We start from the raw sequence: 25,719 nt of genomic DNA, 5'->3' as shown, positions 1-25,719 counted from the left end.
ATGAGTTTGCCTAAAATTTATCGAGTTTCGAGTTAAATTTAGTTGACTCTAATTGTAGATGAATGTGACATTGGTTTTCAATAAATACCAAGTAACATGAAAGACTACGAGGGCGACCCAAATATTTGGGAAGCCTGGAGCGAAATTAGAAAATAGGGTCTTATATGCATTTCAGAATAAATAAATAAAATTTAGTAGTATTTATGGGAGGACTCAAATCCTTAACCATCACATAATCTAAACGCTTAACAACTGGATTACAACTTAAATCTTGTTATAAGTTCGTTTAGAATATAATTATTCTATTGAAACTCACGTACACAATTCAAACATACGAGGATTTTCATAATGTTGGGGCCTAGAACACCGATTTTGGTGGCTTTAGACTCAAACCGCTCCTGAAGACTGCATTAAGTCGACTACAATCTTAAATCCAATAATCGATAACGTTAAATAAATCAATAATGTTGATCCAACATTTTACATGCATAGTACACAACTTGCACAATACATTTTTAGAAATAACTATTGAACATGTCTAAATGTTACGTGAAGGTGGGACCTCGAGTGAGGGGTGGGGAGGGGAGGGTCGGAGGGAGAATGAGTGGATTGGTCGACGGCCTCGGGCCCCTAACAATAAATAATAGTATAATAATTTGTATTATGATTGAATTCTTATTATTATTATTCATTAATTATCATTATTATGGTTTTAAATTAACAAGTACTACTTGTTGGAAGAAAGTTAGATCTGCAGGCACACCCTCCCATCTCTCTCTCTCTCTATATCTACTTTCTCTCTCTTCATTTCATCTCTTTCACTGTCATCCAGAGTCCTTATACGGCGGGATTTCAGGCCGTGCCGTCTGCTCATTAAAATATGATATCAATTTTAATATTAAATTAATATTAATTATACAAAAAATGTGAATATTATTTATTATTTCTACAAGAAGTGGTGTGGAACGGTGTAGGGCGCGAGCTCTTACTGAAATGTAGTGTACTCCATCAGAATTTTGGGAAGTCGAGGATAATTCTATCTCCTTTTTAAACCCTCACCAACACAACTGTCACCCCCTTCTCTCTCTCGTATCTTCCTCTCTCTATCTTTGGATCTCTTGATGTTGATGTTAAAATGTTTGTCTTTATGGGTAAACCTTTTATTTTAAATTTTTTAACCAATATTCAAGTGATTAACATATATACCCTTTATTTTAAAATTGTTTGAAGGAGTATACACACTAGCTAAAAAGAAGTAATAGATGGTGCTCATGATATGTTCTCACTTTAAAATGGAAGAGGTGTAGAGGTGGAATGAACGAGAGACAAACTAGGAGCTCATTAGATCTCGTATGGCCGCATTACAATTCAAGAATGAGAGTGCATTTCCGGGGTGCTATTACAAAGACTTTTGATGCAGCCTTGGCCATGATATAAAAGGCTACAACAATAACGGTATTAGAAAAACAACATCAGCTAAGAAAATGCATAATTTATTAACGAGATGCTCCAATATCTTCTCGAATTAGATAAGTAATAATGGCAATCAAAATCGTAACCTTACACTTCAAAAAAATAATAATAATGTAGTTCATTATTTAGTTAAATACTATTTAAATCTATGTTGTAAATTTTAGGAAAATAAGGGGAATCCCCTACATGACTGTCATCAAATGGATAAACTTTGGATTCAGATCATCTCAAATGCAAAACTCAAAAAACACTCAAACTGTCTTATGTGTCAAAGCTTAATTAAGTTTCTATTTTTTAGATTTTAATACTGAGATCCTCAATTCAAAAGACATCTCCAATACAACATTTTAAAAACTTAAAAATAATTTAGGTGTCATTTCCTACATGGTTAGATCAGCTTTTAATATTGAGTGGCAAATTGAGATCCTAAAAGAAATCTCGAATATTGAGTTTCTTTTTGAGATGTCTGAATATTAAATGATGTCATGTCATTTTGAGATCCAAATTGAGTGTTGCATTGGAGAGTGTTTCTTACAAAAAAAACTCAAAAAAACCTAAGTGGCACATTGACTTTTTCAATTTGAGTGTTGCATTGGAGATGCTCTCAGGTATTGCCGAATAAATTTATTTTAGACTTTGTAACCGGCGACCCTAAGACATCCAAAATATTCTTTAGGAAATAAAGTCTTTGGTCAATTAGAATTCACACAGAGAAAATTTTGTAATGAGTCCAAAACTAGACTTGTTTATTTTTTACTCCTAAATCTTCATCTCTCACTTCCAACCACTACCATTTTTTTTCCTCTATTTCTCCTTGTCTCTTTTTCTTCTCTTTAGTAAAGGGAACCCTTCCCTTTGCTAGATCCCCCTTTGTATGACGACGAAGGGAGCCTCGAAGACAGCTTCAAGCGAATCTCTCCTTTGTAACTCCGATCGAGGGTTTCTTGGTTGACCAACCACGAAACTCCTCGACCTAGGATTACATGACCCTTATTCCAAGGTCTGAAATCCTATTCGAAGTCCCCTTCGCCTGAGACAAAGAAAAGTCCAGTGAAAACAACCCTTCCCTTCACTGGAATAGTGAGAGAAAGAGAGAGGGGTAGAGGATAAAAAGAACATGAAAGAGTGAGCAATAGATAAAAAGAGAGTATGAGAGAGGGAGAGAGAGAGAAAGAAAAAAGTGGTGGTGGTGTTCCGAGATGATAGGGTCAAAGGTGTGAGATGAAGGTTAGGGTGTAAAAATTAAACAAGTAAATTTTTGTACTCAAACACAAGATTGCTCCTAGGTGAAATCTAGTTGGTTGAAGTCTTTGTTTATGAAAGAATATTTCAGATGCTCCAAACCCCCAACAGTTTGGAAATTAGGGATTTAGATTATTGTAATGAAAGTTGTAGTTAGAATTTTCAATATTGCCATTTGAATTGCTTTGCTCTAAATCACTAATTTCTTAAAAGATTCATTTGAAAGTACAACACATTTATCTTTTTTTTTTTTTTTTTTCGGTTCAAATAGGTATAAACATTTATCTAATGCAACTTATAAGAGTATATCAACAATAAAAAATGACCGACGATAGATTGACTAGGCAATTTAACATTGAATTTTTTTTATTTTGAAATTACCAGCAATCACAAAAGATATTACCATGAGGGCAATATGATGAAGTTGGATTTATACTCTTATTTTTTTTTAATTGAAGGTTATCTATAGACCAGTTTGGTGGTGAACCAAAGGGAGCAAAAGCCTAGTTTTTCATCACATGTCCCTTTCCCTAAATAATCTAAGCAATAAATTTCTAGCTCGTCCTTTATATATAATAAATTAATATACTTATATGCTATTTTTCAAAGAAATTCAATTTAAACTAGATAAAAGGCGTTTGGTTATATCATAGCCCAAAAGTAACAAAGTAAAAAAAGAAGCAAGAGAGAGGGAAAGAAAGACAGATATACCGGGAGAACAATTGAAGGCGGGGGAGAGATTTGATGAAAAAGTAAGTACTGTTTAGAACTTGAGATGATGAGGGACTTTTTTAAGTAACAACGAGGATTTGAGGGGCATCAATTTAAAATAGGTAATAAAAATAGACTTCCACTACAATAAAAAAAAGTTCAAGGGGGTCAGACAAAATAAAGTAGCAGATTTTCCGGTACTACCGGAATAAGCGAAAGCTGGTGCTCTACCACGTGGACATAGTATTGACCGTTGGATGAGACTATAGTGAATGAAAGAAGAGAAAGAGAGAGAGAAAGATGGAAATTAAGATGATCAGGAGTCACTGTCCCTCTTAATTAAACACAACTCCTACCCTCAAACAAAAACTCTTCCAGCCACAGAGAAACCAGACACTCATCGGCATCCGCATCACACAGAACCATATTTGTAGAGAGAGAAAGAGAGCTGGTTTTAGGTAGAGAGAGAAAGAGAGCTGGTTTTAGGTAGAGAGAGAAAAGAGAAGGGAAGGGTTTGCTATTTCTGATTTTGGTTGTAGTAATTAATTAAGGTTGCAGCAGCAGAAGAGATTGATGTTGCCATGGCGGCGTAGCAGAGCTGTAATTCTTTATCTTAAATGCCTTTCAGAACCAGAAATTACAGAAGAAGTGCAATTGAAGTTTGAAGAAAGAAAGCTAGCTACCCATCTCTTCTTACAACTAATGAAATCCAAAGTCTAGAGAGAGAAAAGAAAGAAAAAAAAATATCAGCTTTTTTCTTTTCTTTCTATTACCACCACAGAAAAAGAAAAACTCTGAAGTAGAAGAAGAAGAAGAAGAATTAAAGAAGAGACAAAAATTCACAAGAAAACAAATTCCACCCTCTCACTGACTAATTCCAACGAACAACGTACGATCATCATCTTCTTCTTCTTCTTTTTCATCTTCTAATTCATACCCATATCACCAAATGAACTAAGATTCATCTGATCTAATGACATGGGTTGTTGTCTATCACAGTTAGGGTTTTATAAATCAAATCAATGGCAGGATTTTCACTAGGGGGAGGTGGGGGTAGTGGTGGTGGTGGTGGTGGGGGTAATAACCAAAACCCACCTCAAGAAATCCACCCAGAAAACCTTTTCTTATATAGAAATGAAGAAATTTCATCTTACAACAATAGTAATAGTAACAAGGGTTTTGAGTTATGGCAACATCATCAACATCAACTTCAAAGACATCATCACCATTACCAATTACAACAACAACAACAACAAAATGCTTATTCTTTAGATATGGGAACGAGTCGAAGTACTAACGCGGGTTCGGATGAATCATCTTCAAGAGCTTTAACAATGATGATGAGACATACTAATACTAATAGTAATAGTGGAGGTGGAGAAGGAGAAGGAAAAGGTTGTCAAGATTGTGGAAATCAAGCTAAAAAAGATTGTATTCATATGAGATGTAGAACTTGTTGTAAAAGTAGAGGATTTCCATGTCAAACTCATGTTAAAAGCACTTGGGTACCTGCCTCTAGAAGAAGAGAAAGACAACAACAACTTCAAGCTCTACAAGAACATCAACTCATGAGAGGAGAAGGAGGAGTAGAGAGAGAGAATACTTCTACTACTACTACTAAAAGACTTAGAGAAAACCTTCTTCCAACTAATAATTCTACTCTTGCTTGCACTTCTAATACTCGTATACCCACTACTACTTCCACAGGTAATTGATTTATTTATAGACTTGTCTGTTTCTTTTCTTCTTGATTTTTCAGACACTAGCTAGCATGATAAATAAAAAAGAAAGACTACTACTACTAGTTGTCATCATATAGATTGATGGTAGTATATACATATAGCTAGGTTAGATATTAGGTCATAAAACAGACAACAGCAAATTCAGAGGTTTGTTTTGAACTAAAATCTAGATCTCTAGAGATTTAGAGAGATATAGACTGAAAGACAATCAAAAGACTCTATAAGGTCTGTATGGGTAGGTGAAATGACAACCCTTTCTTTCTAGTTATCTGCTACTAGCCCTTCTTTTCTTCTAGAGACACAGAGAGAAATTGAGATAGATAGTGATGAGAAATTGAGAGAGAGGTTAATTACTATGAACTAACAAGTATTATTTGGGTTTGTGTGTTTTTGTTGTTAATTAGGGTTAGAAGTGGGGAATTTTCCAGCGGAATTGAATTCATCAGCAGTGTTTCGTTGTGTTAGGGTTAGTGGAATTGAAGATGCAGATGAACAATATGCATATCAAACTGCTGTTAACATTGGGGGTCATTTATTCAAAGGCATTCTTTACGATCAAGGCCCTCATCATTATTCTCAAGGTGAAGGTTCTTCAGGTGGTGGTGGTGGTGGTGGAACACGTCATCTCATAACCGATAGCACCACCACCGTCACCACCTCAGCCGGAGTTGCTGCTGGGTTGCTTGATCCTACTTCTTTGTACCCAACTCCTCTCAATGCTTTCATGGCCGGTACACACTTCTTCCCACCACCAAGATCATAAACATCTCTCTCTCATCACTTCAAGAACCCTAAAATCTGTCAATCCCCATCTCTTATTCTGTCTCTGTAGTCTAATACGTATCTAAATGAACTAGTAGTATACTAGTTGCTTATGATGATGTTGTTAGGAAGAAAGAACCGTGGTACGTACTTCCAATTATTAGCATCCCTAAGAGAATGAGATGAAAAATGGGGATGTTTTGTTGTTATTATTATTATTATTGATTAAATGAATGTTTAGAATTTCAATTTAGATTTGCTTAGAATTTCGATTTCTATTGATGATGGTTATCTTGGTATTCTGATTTCCATCATTTTTTGTGCTTCATTTTGTAGTTAGTAGTTAGGGTTTGTTTTCATTTTTATCTCTCATAAGTAGCTCTTTAGAAAGTAGTTCTCTGTCTTGTCAGATGTGGGTGGGGGGTGGGAATTCCCATCTGGTAGGGTTTGAAATCCTAGGTCGCCTTTCAACGACAGACGAAATCGATTTCGTGCTATGGTTGGACAAATCAAATCAAGTTATGTTTTGTTGGTTAAATCAAGTCTTTCATGCAATTAGGGCATGCAGTGATCTCTTTTTTTCTCTCTTAACTATCTTGGTTTTTGATTTGCAGAAAGAGTCTTATCAATGGCACACTTTTTAATTTTTACTCATCAAGTTTCTATGCACATATTTCTAACAAGTTCCTTTTAATGGTAATTTTTTGATTTGACATCTTTGCTTTCACATGCTACCCTTTATTAAAACAATTTCCATTACCAACACAAACCCTAATATATATTACCTTGAGTTTATCATACCTTTAGAATATAGTATCTTTCTCTTTAGGTGAAAGAATTGAAGATGTGCTAAAATGTTAATGTATGTGGTCATTTTTTTTTTTTCTTTTCCTCCAACTTCAACAAGATATTTGGTTTAGATGTATTGTTTGGACAAAAAAAAAAATTCAACAAAATGAAAAATAAATTTAATATGTGAAAATAGAATTAATTCACAAAAGTTTGTCATCATCCCCATCATCAGACGCCCCGAATTCTCTAGCAGGGTGACTTTGATCTTAGTTTTTCAATGTTCCTCGAGTATAGCAGAGAGACCTTGATCTGGGTCAACAACTTCTTATTTATATCGAGTTCCTCGCTTCATTCATTTGGTAATATAAATTGAGATTCGTTTTAGTATGATATTAAAAATCTTATTAGTAGGAACGATGTAATTTTAACCTTTCCATTTACGTTACTCTTCTTATAACTTCATGTCTCCTCTGAATTCTTATGATAAATATACTGTCGATTTCAAAGAAAATAGCTTCATGTCTCCTCTGAATTCTTATGATAAATATACTATCGATTTCAAAGAAAAGTAAAATGGGTTTATGGTCAATATACTTAACTAATTTACCAATTGTAATAAATTACTTAGTTCACACATTAAGGAAATCCTTGATGAATTTATTTTATGTTTAGTTTTCGTTAGGTTGATTATTACCTTTCTATATTACTTGTCTCTTGACCCTTGCCCACCATGTGGTAGGTTGAAAAAACAAACATACCCATATAATTGTGTTTTGTTAATTGTTGGCAGATACTAAATTTTCAGACCACTACTTATACATATAGTGCTGTTAGCTCTTAGATTTGATACATATAGTGCTGTTAGCTCCTATATGTTATTAATGTTACCGAGGATTAAGCAGTTGATCGTGATCAAGTGAACAATAAAATAGAATGGAGGTGGAATAAGTTATAAGTGACTAAAAGTATGAAAACATATTCTCCATAGTTGATATCTTTTTTCTTTTTGTTGTTGCAAATGATTGTTGATATCTTAAAAGAGTGAAAATAAAGGAGTTGAATGGGCATGTCTATATTGTACCAAACCATAATGAGACTTTAGCTAATTAATCTCCACAAAACCTTCTTGTTTTTATTAGTACTAGGTTCCCTCTCCATCCTACGGACGGAGAAGATCCCTCTAGGCTAACGTCTTCGAGGAGAAGAAAAATAAATTTAAATTACAACATAAATCAGATAGAATTGTAGGGGAGAGAGATAACCGTGTGTTTGAAGAGGAGAGAGGGAGAACCGTATTTATAGACATAAATATAGGAGCCAAAATTTTGAACTGACTTAGAAGTCTAACCAAATCACTAAAATTAAAGGGAAAGTGGATGTGCAATCGTGAGAAGATGCCTGAGATATATGCCTGAGATATAGTTAATTTAGGGAGTTTGTAGCTGAATATTCAAAAATAATTAATTGTTTACACTAATACCCAAATTACACTAAGAGGATTTTATCGGTCGTTCGATTTGATCTAAGGTAAATCCCTTAGAGAAAATGAACGGTCAGACTTATCCCCTGGATAACCGACTGAGCTGTTTTATTATAATAGATTGGTAAAAACTATTGAATAAACATGATTGAAATAAACATGATTGAAACAAACAATATAACTTCCTGTAATGGAAGTATAGAAACATATAGGCCTAAAATGGGTTAATTACATTAGAGCATCTCCAATGGGACACTCCCAAAAAAAAAAAAAAATCCAAGAACTACAAGTGTCAAGTGTGATAAAATGATCTTTAATTTTGAACTGACAAGATATATAACTTGTAAATTTTGTGTCGATAGATATTTCTAAAGAATTACATTTGATACACATGTTAATTTTGAATTTGTTAGGAAACTAGATTTAAAGTCAGATGAGATGGCACCTTGAGAGAATGAGACATTTTAAATTCAGAGTATCATCTTCGGTGTCTGTAAAATAATTACCTCTACGTCATCATTAAATGTTCGCTAGAGAAGATTTTATTAATTAAAGTTCTAAAAGTCGTACAGGTCCTCAAACAACCATGAGCTATCTCTTTGATTCTTAAAAGAAATCAAGATTTGGGTACGTTGCTTTTGTAATCACAATTATAGTAATAGTTTTAAACAGCGGAATATAAATAGGTAAGAACAAAAAAAAGTAGAGGAGAAAAAGTTGTAATGAGATATGTGAATAATATCGTGACGGATAGAAGACGAGGATCTTACAATCAACCAGGGTTGAAGATATTTCAAGATACGGAAATCTAGAAGATTGAGTTTCATCTATTTAGGATATCTCTTGTGATTACTTTAAAATAAATATTGTTGGAATCGGTACCTAGCTCAAAAACAGCTGGACCGGATTTTGCTTAATTTGATGTACCTATATTCATCAGAATCTCGATCAAGACATTCCGTTGGATCCGTCTCGCCGAGCTCTTGAATTTAGACTCAAATTTTGTCCAAATCCGATTCCGTATGAGTGAGTTATTAAAAAATTCGTTTGGTATGGGTACCATTAACTCAAACTCGAGATTTTGAGTTAGTACCACATTTATGAAGGAGAAAATGTTTTATTTCCTTATATAGAATTTTCCATATATTTATGGTATGTTCTTTAAAATAGAAAGGTGACTCGCGTGTTTTGCACCACGTAAACCGCGGACGCGCGGCGTGGGCGTTTAGGGCTCTTTTAGAGGCTCCCGCATGCACTTTGCACGTACGCATCGTCGCGAGAAGCAATTGGAGCCTTTGATTTTACAGTCATAGATTTGATCCGACGGTCAGGATGATTCGCGTTCTTAAGATAGATCCGTTGATGATCTAACGGTGGGCGTTCAAGGTGCGAGATCTTGATAGATCCGTTGAGATGTGACGGTCAAGATGGCACCCGAAAACCAACGATCAAATATGACTGTTGGGAAGCATCCATTCGTCTATAGGCACCCGTCTTAAGTGTCAGTAATACTTCTATAAATACCAAACAAAATCCAGCAAACATAACACGAAATTTTTTAGCATTCAAAGTTAAGAGCATTTAGAGTTTAAGAAGGGAATTCATCTGTCGTTCTTACTGCTTGTTCTAAGTTCGCACGCTTTCAGAGAAACGAAGTACTCTCGTCGTCATACTGAAAGGTACAACCGTTATATCCTGGGAGACAAACATCCTACTGGTTTTAGTACTAATACCAGGGTGTTCACTGTCTTAAGGAAAGAGACAACTCGACTCGACTTTTCTCTCCCTAACCTTTTTAATTAATCTTTGTTTAATTATATTGGTTTTATTTTTTTAATTTTTAGACATAAAAGTTATATCTAAATTTATTTTAGAAAAACACAGGAAGGTATATCCTCGTTTTTATTAAAACAGGAAGATAGAACCTTGGTTTTTCATAATACCAGAGAAACAACAAATATTATCTACTATACTAGTTTAGTTACGAAAATTACAATCTAGAAAACGTTAGTTCACTCCAATGAGTTTTGTGATAGTCTCATTCAGAAGAATGTCTGGAGCCTAGGCTATAGGTGTACCCTCAACTCCTCAAGCCTAGTAAGTGGCGAGACCTCCAGTGTGGAACAAAACGTCAAAACCTCATACCGCGGTAATTGGTGACTAAAGTGAGGACAATATCGTTGTTGGACGCCCACACCAATGTGAGGAGCGAAAAGTGGCTAGGAACAAAACTCCGCACCCGTGAGGTGCAAAAAGCGAGAACAATATCGTTAACTGCTAAGGATTGGAGTGTCATAAATTCGGTCATAAATTTTTATTCATTAAGTTATGTAAGACCACTGTTACGAATCAAACCTACAATTATAGTGACTATTATAAATTCATTATTGTTGTAGTTGTGGATGTAAGTCGAGATTATGGGTGATCTTCGGTTAGACAAAGTTAAGTGGTACCTGAGCATGTCAATTGCACCTGATTTATGCTTCTGCATTTCCAAATTCTTTTAGTTGTAATTACATAATTATTAAATCACTTTCTCGACTTGTTGGACTTTTCGAAAATTGTTGTTGTGAGTACTTTCTTATTGAAGTCAAGAAAACAGTGTGCAATAATAAGTTTTGTCAAAACAATATTGAAAAGTAAGTGACATTCGAACCGCACAGGAAAAGAAAAATGTTCGATTTTCATGAAGTTCTCTGTGCAATCAATTTTGCTGCATGGTGGGTTATGCCTTATGGGTGGACATTACAAAACCAAGCCACAAGTCTTTTTCATCAGCCAACTTCAAATGTAGGAAACCAATAAATAGCAGTGTTTTTTTTCCAGCCCATTCCATTCACCCAGTTGACTCGTTTGTTAAGCCAATTTTTGTGAGTTTTTCTTTTGTTCTGGTTTTGCTGCACATTCAGTCATGTTAAAAAATAGAGTCAATTGAGCATATTGGGGAGGAATTATTCAAGCATTTGAGCATATTCCTTTACTAGTAGCAGTAGCACCATCTTGAAGCTAGTTTCGAGTTTCTGGGTGTGGTTCAACATGTCATAGCAAGGAAACTCGTCACTACGACTTTAGTTCGTTAAACATTGCAACAGTCATTGATCAAATTATTACCTTCCCAAATTTATTTGATGCTCCAAGCAGACATAAAAGGCCTCAACATGAAGGAACTTGGACTCCACCTCCTAACTCTTATCTCAAGATTAACACAGATGCGTCTTTCACAAAGATCAGAAATTGGAGTCAGCGGAATCATCATTCATGATCACAATGCTAGGTTCAATGCCACACGAACATCCACTTTAAGAGCATAAAATGTGGAAGAAAGTGAAGCAATAGCAATCTTACTCAGTTTACAATGAGCGGCCAAATGCAAGTTCCCACACATCACTTTTGAAAGTGATAATTCTACCATCATCAACCACCTGGCTGACGGAAAAAAAATCTCTCCATTTTCAATCTGTAGGCCACATCAGGAAAAGTCATCACGAAATTCCTTAGCATCAAATAAAGCCACATTTATTGAATAAATAACTCTCTAGCTGAATCCCTTGTAAAGTGGGCTCGTCGAAACAATAGTAATAAATTTTTAATTCTGTCCCCCCGCTTACTTTTATCTAGATATTGTAATAGCACTCTGGTTTGATTTATGCATCCTCATTCAACAACACAAAAAGAGTAAGTCAAGTTTACTGAATAAAGCATAAGGTACACCAAATTGGAATATTCATAACAATTACCATTTTTTTGAAGTGGATGGGCATTTAGGGTATGTGTACTAAAAAGGATGATAGGATCTACCAAATGTATATGTATAAAGATGATCACAAAGTTGGGAATTGGAGTGAAGTAAGCAGTATCACATTGCCTTTTGAGTTGACAAAGTATCAGCGTGTTAAGTTCCATACCTTCGTTGGATCAAGTGACAAGTTAATCTTAACAATATGCGATGGATTTGCTTGTCGCAATGAAGTGAGGAAAAAATGTGTATTTTTTTATTGTTATAACTGGAACAAGCGTAGTTGGACAGAGTTTGAAGTTAGTGGAATGCCGTCCTCAGTTCCACATCTATGCGCTGATAATTTCTTTACTACTTTCACACAGAGTCTTTTGCCTCCGTAACTCTCTTATACCCCATTATAATAGATTGATGAACTCACTCTTTCTTGAGAAGTAAGTTTTTTTTTGTTTTTGTTTATTCTCTCCATGCATATAATTTTTAAAACAAGAAGTATTGAGTGATTTAATAGATTGGTAATTTATTTGTATGCTTTTGTTTGTAATTGCAGTCTCTTTTATTGAGTAGTTATGAATAATGTAACTTTTTCAATACTACACCTTGGTCTTTTCCTATTGTTTGTAGTTTAAATATTGGTACGGAGGTGAAATATATTTCATAAGAAAGGTACCTTTCTTCTTCTTTTTGTTGGAAAGTAAGATGTTAATACTAATCAAATAGGGTTACATTGAAGTGGCCAAAGTAAGTAGAATGAATATTCATTACATTGGGTATTGAAAGGTGGAGAAAACAGGGTTAGTTTGGGGTTGTGGCTGGGACAATTAAGCAGTTGTCAACGTATAATGTATTTGGAGAAGTTAACTATGCATGTAGTAATATAGAATTGATGGTACTATCCATAGGCCTCCGGGTCTTCCCACACGTAACTTCTACTTTGAGTTGAGCTTCTTCACAAAAGACTTTGACAACACAGTTGATAATACGAGAGGATTCTACTGATCTGGATTCTGATCGGTTGTTCAATTCCTCTTACTGCCAATATTGTCTTTTAGGTTAACAAGATTGCTTAAGAGTTTTGTGAAGAGAAGATGGATTTGTGTGGAGTCTTTGATAGAGAGGTAAACAAAGAGTTACCTGCTAGAGAAAATAAGGAGGAGTATGAAGACATGATTGCTCTATTGGGGGAGAAAGACGAGAGTAAATTGAAGTTATCAGAGGAGGATGTCTTCATACTCCTCCTTATTTTCTCTAGCAGAGGATGTTGTAGGCGTTGATGAGAGCAGAAGAAGCTTAGAGCATCTCCAATGCAACACTCAATCTTAGAAACTCCGAGTGCCACTTAGGATTTTTAGAGTTTTTTCTTAAAAACCATCTCCAATGCAACACTCTATATGGATCTCTAAGATGACGTGTCGAGGGTGGAATAGAGATATCTCAAGAGGACACTCTATTTCTAGAGTGTCCTCTTGAGATATCCCTAATTGTCCACCTCATCAATATTTGATTTTCAACCAATAGAAATCGAGTCTTCCATATTTTCTAAAATAACTAATTATTTATTTACAAAAATAACTATGACACATAAGTAAATAAGATAAGTTTCGAGTTTTCCACTGGAGACACAAAAAATTTGAGGATCTCTATTGACGCCAGATAGGAGTGAGAATCTTAATTGGAACTTGACACATAGGATGAATAGAGATTTTTTTGAGTTTTGCATTGGAGATGCTCTTAGCTATCAAGTTTGTATCGGGAAAAACCCTGAATACGAACTTGTTGGAGGATATATTATTGAAGGTATGTAGACCTATTGGTAACATATGGTTGAAGGAATTTTATGGAGGAACTTATGTAGTCAAGTTTGAATTAACCACAGATTCAGGGTGATGGTCGACGGAAAAGAAGAGGAAGGAGTTCTTCGAACGCATCAGTGTATGCAACTCCACCAACATCTAACTCTTGATTCGCATCCACTCCAGATGCCACACCAACCCCATCAAGCACTCAAAGCAGAAGAGCCAGAAGAAAAAGTAGCCGAGCAACACCATCAGTTGCAACCCCAACATCTACCGACGATGTTCCACTTTCATCAGGTGGGGAAGGCCATGAAGTTGGTGAAGCCCCACCCATGTTTGTTTGGGGAGCTAACATCAGTATTCGAGATGTTAATGCTGCTATTCTCCGATTTCTGAGGAATTTCGTCGAACACCCTACCCACACAGAGGGAAAGTACATGAAAGAGATTCACCAAATTCTTGATATGGAAGGGGAATCGCTGGATGTTGATGCTCAGGATGTGTTTAGTTATGATTAAGATTTATACACTAAAATGGTTAGGTACCCACTGATGCACCCGAAAAGGTTGCAAACCCAAGCGGAGGTATCAAGTAGTACCCGGTAAAATCGGGGTCGATCCACGAGACGGCAAGTGTAACTAAAATACAAGCTAAAGAGGATTAAAGTGACTAAAACCTAAATCGGAACAAATAATAGGAATTTTTGTATGAAAGGATGACTAACAAAATAAACAGAAACAGATAAAGTAAAGAGGGGAGTTTTAATTAGGCATTGACCAAAAAGAGATAGAAGAGAAATACGTAAACTTGAACTATTAACTAAAGATTCTTGGGAGACTAGGGTTTTATTCTAAATATGAGAGAGGTTAAGGATTCGGGAATCCATCGAGATATATTTGCGTCGATGCTTGTTCGGGTCGATTATCAAGTTTGAGTCTTCTCGACTCTAAATTAGATGCTCTAAGTGCTAGATATACCTAATGGTCATAACTAGTCAAAGGGTCATCATATTCCATTAATATCGAGTCTAGATCGGAAAGATCGATTAACAAGTAACTCTATGACATATGCTTGACATAAGACATGAAACAAGTTTAACCGATTAACCTAACATGATAGAGATATCAAACATACTAATCTAATCAAACAAACACATACATAAACATATCAAGATTTCATCCCTAGACCTCAACAAATTGATTAGCTACTCATGTTAAAGCAAACATTGAGATTCAAAGTTAAAGAGTAGACCACACACATGATTTTATACTTTTAGAACACTACAAATCTCAATTAAATTGATAAGAGTAACTTAACACAAGTTAATATGCTCTTGGAGTAATTGAATAAGATAAAGAACAAGTAGAAATGGAAAAAAAAAACAAGAGGGAAAGTTGAAGAAGATGAGGTTTTCCCAATTGGAAATTCGGTTTCCTTGCTGAGTCAAACAACCCCTTGAGAAAAGTGATTTCCCAGCTGAAACTTCTAGCCAAACGAGCTCCAATCCTCACTTCAATTTTCAGCCATAAACCACTTTCAAATCCAGCCAAAACCGCCCTTTAAAATCCCAAATCTACCTCTTAAATCTCACAAACCACCACCTTAAAACTACCACTTAAATTAATAAAACCGCCCTACCCAAACTACCAAGTCTCACAAACCACCACCTCCAACTTACCCGGACTGCCTCTCTCCCCTTTTCCCTGGTTCCGCCCTTCCGAAGATGATGCCGTGCTGCCCCCCACCTTTTTCTTTCTTTTTTTTTTGTCTTTCACCAAAACCCTAATCCAATTTGACTTGGTCCTTCTTTGACTTGGGCTAAACTCTTCATGGGGGTGTTCATAAAATCTCTAATTACTCATCTTCTTTACACTCTTGGGCTTGGGTTTGGGTTGTTGCTTCTCATTAAGAAATCAAATTGGGTGCCCTCATCATTCTCTACATCTAGCTTTTAGCAAAGACCGAAATATCCATCGACTTCTTATGATCACCATTTCTTCATCAGAACTCCGATTCGATTCTCGTCTTCACCGTTGGGTTCATCATTGACTCTACTTTCCATTGGTCCAAATGACCAATTTTCCCTTCAAGCGCCTTTCTTCCATTTTTATCCGGTTTTCTTGTTCAACTCCATAGATAGTATCTAATCAAAAGAAGTTTATAACTAATCAAAATAAAAGTATAAAATGGACTAACTCATTTAAATTAAGTGACATAAATGTGGTGAATTCACACCACATCAATATCCCCAAACTTAAAATTTGCTAGTCCTCGAGCAAATGAACAAAACAAAACAATAAAGTAAAATCCTAACTCACTTTCGGAGGAATCCCGGTTGCATTTAGCGTATGCAACAAGCCGTTAAACCCCTAGGTTACCCCTAGTGGACGAGTGTCGTCTCGTGAGGGTTTCCAGTGAATACACCCACAAAGTTCTAGATTTCTAAAAGACATAAGAGTCCAACTATCGATGCAAATAAGGTGATGATCAACAAGTGAGAGACTTAAGTATGTCAAACATATGAATCGAACTAATAAACACAAAAGCATGCTAAGAGTCTCCTCACTAATAGTTTCATACTCAAGTGTCCCATCATCATGAGCATCATCCAAGTCTAAAGTAACAAAGCCTTGTTTCCTATCATAGCACATTTCGCCTCGACTTTGGCCTCACGGTCATACGCTCTTAAACATGAAATCACTGAAACGAATTATAATGGTTTACTCTCATATGTGAGCATGGAATAAAGTAAACTCAACATATACAAAAATTAAATGAGGATATCAAGTTCTAAAACGAAATGATCTCTTAGGAATGGAAATAACCACTAACGGAATGGGGAAGCTCACTCACCCTTCTCACCCACTCTACCCTCTAATAATGTCTCCTAAAGGTAAACGGATACAAGTGATGGAATGGAAGATGATGAAATCCCGAGAATGTCGACGCCTTCAATGATAAAAGAACACTCAAACAACCTTTAACTTGACTTTTTGCTTTGAATACTTTATTTATTCTAAATACTTACATAAACACTCAAAAGTTCACATGAACTTTTAAACAAAAACAACTTTCTTTCTTTTTTTTTTTTTTTTTTTTTTCTTTTTTTTCTCTCTTTTTTTTTTTTTTTTTTTTTTTTTTTTTCTTTTCTCTTTTTTTTACACACTTAACCAAACACCAAACACAAAAGTACAAACTAGTATTCTCCACAAATCACCTTTACTTTCACACTTTGCTTTCACATTCTTTCTTCTTTACTTTTCATGCCTTCATTCTCGGGAGTAGTATGATGGATGGTGGAGTATCCGTTTCCCTAAAGTTGACACTATTATCGGGTTTCATGGACTACAAGAGCAAGGTTTATTCGCTATCCTGATGTCACTCCTAGTGGCTAAGGAAGTTGAGCTCATGAGATCGTCTAAGCTCTTTTGAAAGTTGCGAAGTTGAGTAGCTCTTCATTCTACTCGGAGTTAGCGCGGAAGAGTACACTCAAAGGCAATAAAAAGGCTCAGATATCTCACATGGGTTGAAGTCTCCACTAATGACTATTTTAGGTCACTTAGAAGTGTTCCTTCTTCCTCAAGATGCTACTCACATGATAAGACACCAACACCAAAGGACTTAACATTCATGAAAAGACTAAGAGCATGCATAAGATTTATCAAGAAAGAACCACATGTATCAACATACTTAAAAGTACCACTAGAGTCATACCAAATCTACCCAAAAATTTTCAAATTTGGTCAATTTGTTGAACCCTCGTGTCTTTTGAAATCTAAGGTCATGATGTCATGCGACCAAAAGGTCGTATCCCCATCCCCAAACTTAAAACTAACATTGTCCTCAATGTTCTAAGAATATGTTCACTAAAATATAAGAGGTACAATAAGTTAAAGAGAAGAGTGGAAGGATATTACCATAGCCGAAGGAGATAAAAGAGAATACTACCAAGACTTGTGTATTCGAGTTCCAAGTTGATGATGAGCCCAACGCCATCCCCAAACTTGGAATGAACCACGTCCCAAAAGTATACAAATTGAGAAACGCTCCTAACACATCAATAATAGAATAAGAATGAAGCATAAGCATGACCATATAAAAATGACCACTCACGCGGGATCACTCGATTGCATCAAGCTATGCAACTAGCCTTTGAGTCTCTTGTGAGCACGAGAGCACGAGTTTTGTCTCGTGGAGGGTTTCCAGAGATGATACCCACAAACATCAACTCCGAGAGGTCTGACTATGAGAGGGGGGTCAACCTTGATGCACAAGATTGACCAACATGAGAGGGAGATTGATCTTGGTACACCGGATCAACCAATGGGGTAGTCTCAACCTCCGGGTCTTCAAGGTCCAAAAATGGCTTCAACCGTTGGCCATTCACTTTAAAAGAATTGCCATCTTTGGGATCCTCGATCTCAACGGTACCGTAAGGGAACACGGTCTTCACAATATATGGGCCAGTCCAACGAGACTTGAGTTTACCGGGAAATAGATGGAGCCTAGAGTTATAGAGAAGAACTTTGTCTAAAGGTTCAAACGTCTTCTTAAGAATTCGTTTATCATGAAAGGCCTTCATTCTACTCTTATAAATCTTGGCACTCGTGTAAGCCTCATTCCTAATCTCTTCAAGCTCATTAAGATCAAGCTTCCTCCTTGCACCCGCTTTGTCTAAGTCAAAGTTGAGCCGTTTTATGGCCCAATATGCCTTATGTTCCAACTCTACTGGTAGATGACATGCCTTGCCATACACAAGGCGGAAAGGGGACATTCCTAAAGGGGTCTTGAAAGCTGTTCTATATGCCCACAAAGCATCAACTAGTCTTAAGGACCAATCTTTGCGATTCGGGTTTACCGTCTTATGCAAAATACGCTTTATCTCCCTATTAGACACTTCCACTTGCCCGCTTGTCTGAGGGTGATAGGGGGTAGCCACTTTATGCGTTATTCCATATGTCCGCATCAAGCTTTCAAATGGTTTATTGCAAAAGTGACTACCTCCATCACTAATAATAGCCCTAGGGGTGCCAAATCGAGCAAAAATGTGTTCTTTCAAGAACTTTATGACCACCCTATGGCTATTATCCTTGCATGGGGCTGCTTCTATCCATTTAGATACATAATCAACTGCAACTAAGATATACACATAACCAAAAGAAGAAGGGAAAGGGCCCATAAAGTCAATACCCCAAACATCAAATAACTCAACAATCAATATAGGGTTAAGGGGCATCATGTCTCTACGGGTCATGCATCCTACTCTTTGGCATCTATCACATGCTTTGCAAAATTGATATGCATCCTTAAAAATTAAAGGCCAATAGAAACCACATTGCAAGATCTTAAAGGCAGTCTTCTTACCAGAGAAGTGACCTCCACATGCTTCAGAATGACAAAAATTAAGTATACCTTTTTGTTCCCATTCTGGGACACATCGTCTGATAATCTGATCAGGGCAATACTTAAACAACAACGGGTCATCCCAAATGAAGTTTCGCACCTCGACAAAGAATTTCTTCTTGTCCTGAGCACTCCACTGAGAAGGCACATGTCCTACAGCAAAGTAGTTAGCAATATCTGCATACCAAGGACACTGTGAAGCTAAAGAGACTTCAAACAACTGCTCATCGGGAAATGTCTCGGTCACTGGTATAGCCTCTATAGTGCTATGGGTAACAAGCCTAGACAAATGATCAGCTACCACATTTTCGGACCCCTTCTTATCTTTTATCTCTAAATCGAACTCTTGCAAAAGAAGAATCCATCTAATCAATCGTGGCTTAGCATCTTTCTTGGATAAAAGATATTTCAGGGCTGCATGGTCTGTGTATACAACAACCTTAGATCCTACTAAGTATGACCTAAACTTGTCTAATGCGAAAACAACTGATAACAACTCTTTCTCCGTGGTGGAGTAGTTGAGTTGTGCCTCATTAAGAGTTTTACTCGCATAATAAATGACACATGGTAGCTTGTCTTTTCTTTGGCCTAACACCGCACCAAGGGCATAGTCGCTGGCATCACACATCACCTCGAATGGTATAGACCAATCGGGTGGCTGAATAATCGGTGCCGTGGTCAACAAGGTCTTAAGAGTATCAAAGGCCTTCATACATTCATCACCAAATACAAAATCTTTCTCTTTAGACAAAAGAGCACATAAAGGCCTAGATATCTTGCTAAAGTCCTTGATGAATCGTCTATAGAACCCTGCATGTCCTAGAAAAGACCTAATGTCTTTCACACTCTTAGGTATAGGCAAGTGCGAAATCAATTCTATTTTGGCACGGTCAACTTCTAGTCCACTAGATGACACCACATGACCTAACACAATTCCCTTTGAGACCATAAAATGACATTTCTCCCAATTCAATACAAGATTCATTTCAATGCAACGATTCAACACACATTTCAAATTATGCAAACACACATCGAAAGAATCACCAAAGAGAGAAAAGTCATCCATAAATACCTCTAGGTACTGGCCCACCATATCAGAAAAGATACTCAACATGAGTCTTTGGAACGTCGCAGGGGCATTACATAACCCAAATGGCATACGACGATATGCAAACGTTCCAAAGGGACATGTAAAAGTAGTCTTTTCTTGATCTCGCTCATCAATCTCAATCTGGTTGTACCCCGAATATCCATCTAGAAAGCAGTAATAAGGATGACCGGCAAGTTTCTCAAGGATCTGGTCGATGAACGGTAAAGGGAAATGGTCCTTCCTTGTCATCGAATTCAACTTCCGATAGTCGATACACACTCTCCATCCCGTGACTTTCCTAGTCGGGATTAGTTCATTGGCCTCGTTTTCGACTACGGTAATTCCAGATTTTTTAGGCACAACTTGAGTCGGACTCACCCATTTGCTATCAGAGATGGGATAGATGATCCCGACCTCTAATAGCTTGAGGACTTCTGCCTTCACAACCTCTTTCATGTGGGGGTTCAACCTTCGTTGACCCTCACGTGAAGGTTTCGCATCATCCTCAAGATGGATTCTATGGGTACACACAGTGGGGCTAATCCCTTTTAGGTCGGCAATAGTCCAACCTAGGGCCCCTTTGTGGTCTCTCAAGACCTCCAATAGACTACATTCTTGTGAATTGGTTAGTTGTGATGAGATAATAACCGGAAATGATGGCTCTTGGCCCAAATATGAATATTTCAATTCACTCGGTAAGGGCTTCAAATCAAGTTTCGGAAACTCTATTGAAGACGGTTGTGGTTTAGGCTCATTGATTGGAAGTGACTCAAATCTAACCTTCCACATCTCCGTGTCCAATAAAGGTGCCGAATCCATGAGAGAGTTCATTTCCGATATAGTTATCTCATCATCAAACGTAAAGCAATTCATAAGACTAGTCTCTAATGGATCTTGGGTACCTAAAGCAAGGCCTCCCTGAACAAAAGACTCAATCATGTGCAATTCCTGAACATCAGACTCATCATAATCAACATCAAACTCATCATAATCAGAAATAGGATGCTTGCAAGAATTGAAAATGTTAACCATAAGAGTCATATTACCAAATGAGAGTTTCATAGCACCACTCCTACAATCAATTAAAGCCCGTGATGTTGCAAGGAAAGGTCTACCTAAAATGACTGGAATTTGAGATTCACCATTCATCACTGGTTTTGTGTCCAAGATAAAGAAGTCTACTGGAAAATAGAACTTATCTACTTGGACCAAAACATCCTCAACCACCCCTCTCGGTATCTTAATCGAGCGATCGGCAAGTTGTAAAACTACTTTGGTGGGTTTTATTTCACCTAAGCCCAATTGCTCATAGACCGAATAAGGTAGAAGATTAACACTCGCACCTAAATCAAGGAGTGCCTGCTTAATGTGAGTCGCCCCAATAGTGCATGAAATGGTGGGGGATCCAGGGTCCTTGTATTTAGGTGGGAGGTTCTCCTTAATGATGGCACTCACATTCTTAGCCAAGAAAGCTCTAGACTTCACATGATGTTTCCTCTTCATAGTGCAAAGATCCTTCAAGAATTTCGCATAAGTAGGAATTTGCTTAATTGCATCCAAGAGAGGTATGTTGATCTTAACTTGCTTAAAGATCTCAAGGATATCACTATTATCTCTCATTGGTTGAGTAGAGACCAATCTCTCAGGGAAAGGCACACTAGGCTTAGGAATGTGGTTAGGCCTTGAGGTTTTGTCGGATGCCTTGTTATGACCACTACTACCCTCAGATTGGTTAGGCTCCTCAGGTTCAATAACCCTCATAGGATCATCTTGTCCAATCGTTTTGCCATTTCTGAGAGTAGTAACTGCCTTAACATGTGCAACCCTAGGGTCAGATGTATTACCCTCACCGTTTCCCCTAGGGTTTTCTTGAGTTTGAGAAGGTAGTTTGCCTTTCTCATCCACACTCAACCTTGCCTCAATTCTAACCATACTCTCTCGAAGGCCTTGCAACATTTGCTCATGATTCTGAAGCATTACATGGATTGGATCCTCAAGGTTCCTCCGTGGAGGTGGCACATAAGCATTGCTTGATGAGGGACCTTGATGATTATGCACATCATTTGCAGTAGGACCATTCTTCCAACTCAAGTTGGGATGGTTCTTCCAACCCGGGTTATAAGTGTCAGAATAAGGCGAGTTAAATGGCCTTTTGTAGTTGTTCATGGCATTTGCTTGTTCATGGACCAACAAAGGACAATCTCTAGTGGAGTGGTCCATGCTATCACAAACATCACAAACAACTATACGAGCTTCCGGTGCTCTAACAACATTAACCTTTTGCACCTTTAAGGCCTCCACCTGTTTAGTCAAATTGGCTAACTTTGCATGCACATCATCACTTTCATTTAAAAGGTACATCCCTCCCCTTGAGCTCGTTTGAGCCTTGGATTTACTTCGATCATTTGTATCGGATATGTCCCAACTTTGGGCATTTTCCGCCAAGTGGTCGAAATAATCCCAAGCATCCTCGGGATCTTTACTCATAAATTCCCCATTACACATCATTTCTACAAGTTGTCTTTGGGTGGAGGATAGACCATCATAAAAGAAATTGATAACCCTCCACACCTCATAACCGTGATGTGGGCAAGAATTTATGAGCTCTTTGAATCTTTCCCAACACTCATAAAACGACTCATGATCCTTTTGTGAAAAGTTCATGATGCTCCGTCTCAATGTGTTCGTTTTATGAGTGGGAAAAAATCTCTTAAGAAAGTGTGTGGTCATCTCTTTCCAACTCCCTATTGATCTAGGGCGTAGAGAATGAAGCCATTGCTTAGCTCTTTCCTTTAATGAAAAAGGAAATAGCTTAAGCTTAACGATGTCCTCGGGCACTCCGTCGAGTCGGAGTGTTGAGCAGACCTCGTCATATTCCTTCAGATGAAGGTAAGGGCTTTCAGACTCTAAGCCATGGAACTTAGGGAGTAAGTTAATGACACCATGCTTAATCTCAAAGTTGCCAACATGCATAGGAAGGACAATACAAGATGGTTGACTAGTTCGGTCGGGTTGCAAGTAATCTCTCAAGCTCCGCATAGGAGGGTTCATCTCATGACCCTCACTACTATGTGTGCTCTCTTGGTCCTCCATAGTGTCCGACCGATGATTGTTGTGGTCAGACTCAGACGTGCTACCAAGATCTATGTTCCTCTCTAAACGATTATGACTATTCCTAATCCAACTATTCATGCACAAAAAGAGAGAACAAAATGCACGCACCAACACACTCAAGAGTCAGACAATATAAAAGATAGAACTTCGTTACCCCCCTTTGTTATTTGATTTTGAAGTCGGGTTTCCACTTTCCTCCGAAATCCCCAAACTTCTTCCTTTCGATCTCTTTTTGTTATTTTTGTTTTTCTGAAAAACACAAAGCAAACAAAACTAATTAGAATCTAGGATAAAAGAAAATAATACTTATATCTAAGCTACACGTCGCTATCCCCGGCAGCGGCGCCAAAAACTTGATGCACCCGAAAAGGTTGCAAACCCAAGCGGAGGTATCAAGTAGTACCCGGTAAAATCGGGGTCGATCCACGAGACGGCAAGTGTAACTAAAATACAAGCTAAAGAGGATTAAAGTGACTAAAACCTAAATCGGAACAAATAATAGGAATTTTTGTATGAAAGGATGACTAACAAAATAAACAGAAACAGATAAAGTAAAGAGGGGAGTTTTAATTAGGCATTGACCAAAAAGAGATAGAAGAGAAATACGTAAACTTGAACTATTGACTAAAGATTCTTGGGAGACTAGGGTTTTATTCTAAATATGAGAGAGGTTAAGGATTCGGGAATCCATCGAGATATATTTGCGTCGATGCTTGTTCGGGTCGATTATCAAGTTTGAGTCTTCTCGACTCTAAATTAGATGCTCTAAGTGCTAGATATACCTAATGGTCATAACTAGTCAAAGGGTCATCATATTCCATTAATATCGAGTCTAGATCGGAAAGATCGATTAACAAGTAACTCTATGACATATGCTTGACATAAGACATGAAACAAGTTTAACCGATTAACCTAACATGATAGAGATATCAAACATACTAATCTAATCAAACAAACACATACATAAACATATCAAGATTTCATCCCTAGACCTCAACAAATTGATTAGCTACTCATGTTAAAGCAAACATTGAGATTCAAAGTTAAAGAGTAGACCACACACATGATTTTATACTTTTAGAACACTACAAATCTCAATTAAATTGATAAGAGTAACTTAACACAAGTTAATATGCTCTTGGAGTAATTGAATAAGATAAAGAACAAGTAGAAATGGAAAAAAAAAACAAGAGGGAAAGTTGAAGAAGATGAGGTTTTCCCAATTGGAAATTCGGTTTCCTTGCTGAGTCAAACAACCCCTTGAGAAAAGTGATTTCCCAGCTGAAACTTCTAGCCAAACGAGCTCCAATCCTCACTTCAATTTTCAGCCATAAACCACTTTCAAATCCAGCCAAAACCGCCCTTTAAAATCCCAAATCTACCTCTTAAATCTCACAAACCACCACCTTAAAACTACCACTTAAATTAATAAAACCGCCCTACCCAAACTACCAAGTCTCACAAACCACCACCTCCAACTTACCCGGACTGCCTCTCTCCCCTTTTCCCTGGTTCCGCCCTTCCGAAGATGATGCCGTGCTGCCCCCCACCTTTTTCTTTCTTTTTTTTTTGTCTTTCACCAAAACCCTAATCCAATTTGACTTGGTCCTTCTTTGACTTGGGCTAAACTCTTCATGGGGGTGTTCATAAAATCTCTAATTACTCATCTTCTTTACACTCTTGGGCTTGGGTTTGGGTTGTTGCTTCTCATTAAGAAATCAAATTGGGTGCCCTCATCATTCTCTACATCTAGCTTTTAGCAAAGACCGAAATATCCATCGACTTCTTATGATCACCATTTCTTCATCAGAACTCCGATTCGATTCTCGTCTTCACCGTTGGGTTCATCATTGACTCTACTTTCCATTGGTCCAAATGACCAATTTTCCCTTCAAGCGCCTTTCTTCCATTTTTATCCGGTTTTCTTGTTCAACTCCATAGATAGTATCTAATCAAAAGAAGTTTATAACTAATCAAAATAAAAGTATAAAATGGACTAACTCATTTAAATTAAGTGACATAAATGTGGTGAATTCACACCACATCACCCACTTGAGGTTTTAGCCGAATTAATGAATTATACGAAAAACATATTCAAGCTCGAATTTTTAATCTCAGAACTTCAACACCAATGAGAAATCTCAATCCATCAGGTTTGTTTTTGTTTACATTTGTCTGTCATATTTAGAAATGTCTTTGATTCAAATTAATACTTAGTTTGTTGTGGGTGTAGTTCAACAAAAAAAAAAAGATTGTTGTGGGTGTAAACAGACATTGAGAAAATGGTTTCGGTAAAGGGGATGATAATTCGATCTAGCTCGATAATACCTGAAATCAGGGAAGCTTTATTTAGGTGTCTTGTGTGTGGCTTTTACTCT

General features: G+C 37.0%; 2 protein-coding genes across 3 annotated transcripts; one reads left to right on the top strand and one right to left on the bottom strand.

Annotated features, from left to right (window-relative positions):
• The first annotated feature begins 3,523 nt into the window (after window positions 1-3,523).
• On the top strand, window positions 3,524-6,183 carry STY1 (Lateral root primordium (LRP) protein-like protein). Of its 2 annotated transcripts, XM_086647136.1 has the most exons (3): window positions 3,822-4,315; window positions 4,426-5,133; window positions 5,573-6,183. In XM_086647136.1, the coding sequence occupies exons 2-3, from the start codon at window positions 4,449-4,451 to the stop codon at window positions 5,929-5,931; spliced, it is 1,044 nt and encodes a 347-aa protein (XP_086503262.1). In that variant the 5' UTR covers window positions 3,822-4,315; window positions 4,426-4,448; the 3' UTR covers window positions 5,932-6,183. The 2 variants fall into 2 exon arrangements, with proteins under 2 accessions (XP_086503260.1, XP_086503262.1); XM_086647134.1 differs by having other exon boundaries at window positions 3,524-5,133.
• A 10,536-nt stretch (window positions 6,184-16,719) lies between these two features.
• LOC147533550 (uncharacterized) lies at window positions 16,720-24,861 on the bottom strand. The gene has a single exon (XM_086647130.1). It carries the CDS (start codon window positions 23,417-23,419, stop codon window positions 17,978-17,980), a length of 5,442 nt encoding a protein of 1,813 aa, XP_086503256.1. The 5' UTR covers window positions 23,420-24,861; the 3' UTR covers window positions 16,720-17,977.
• Between the last annotated feature and the right edge of the window lie 858 nt (window positions 24,862-25,719).

This window comes from Eschscholzia californica, unplaced genomic scaffold (genome assembly GCF_041429995.1).
Source record: "Eschscholzia californica isolate CP2 unplaced genomic scaffold, dmEscCali1.0.p SCAF_6, whole genome shotgun sequence".
Lineage (NCBI taxonomy): Eukaryota > Viridiplantae > Streptophyta > Magnoliopsida > Ranunculales > Papaveraceae > Eschscholzia > Eschscholzia californica.
This window is presented reverse-complemented; position numbering and strand designations above follow the sequence as displayed.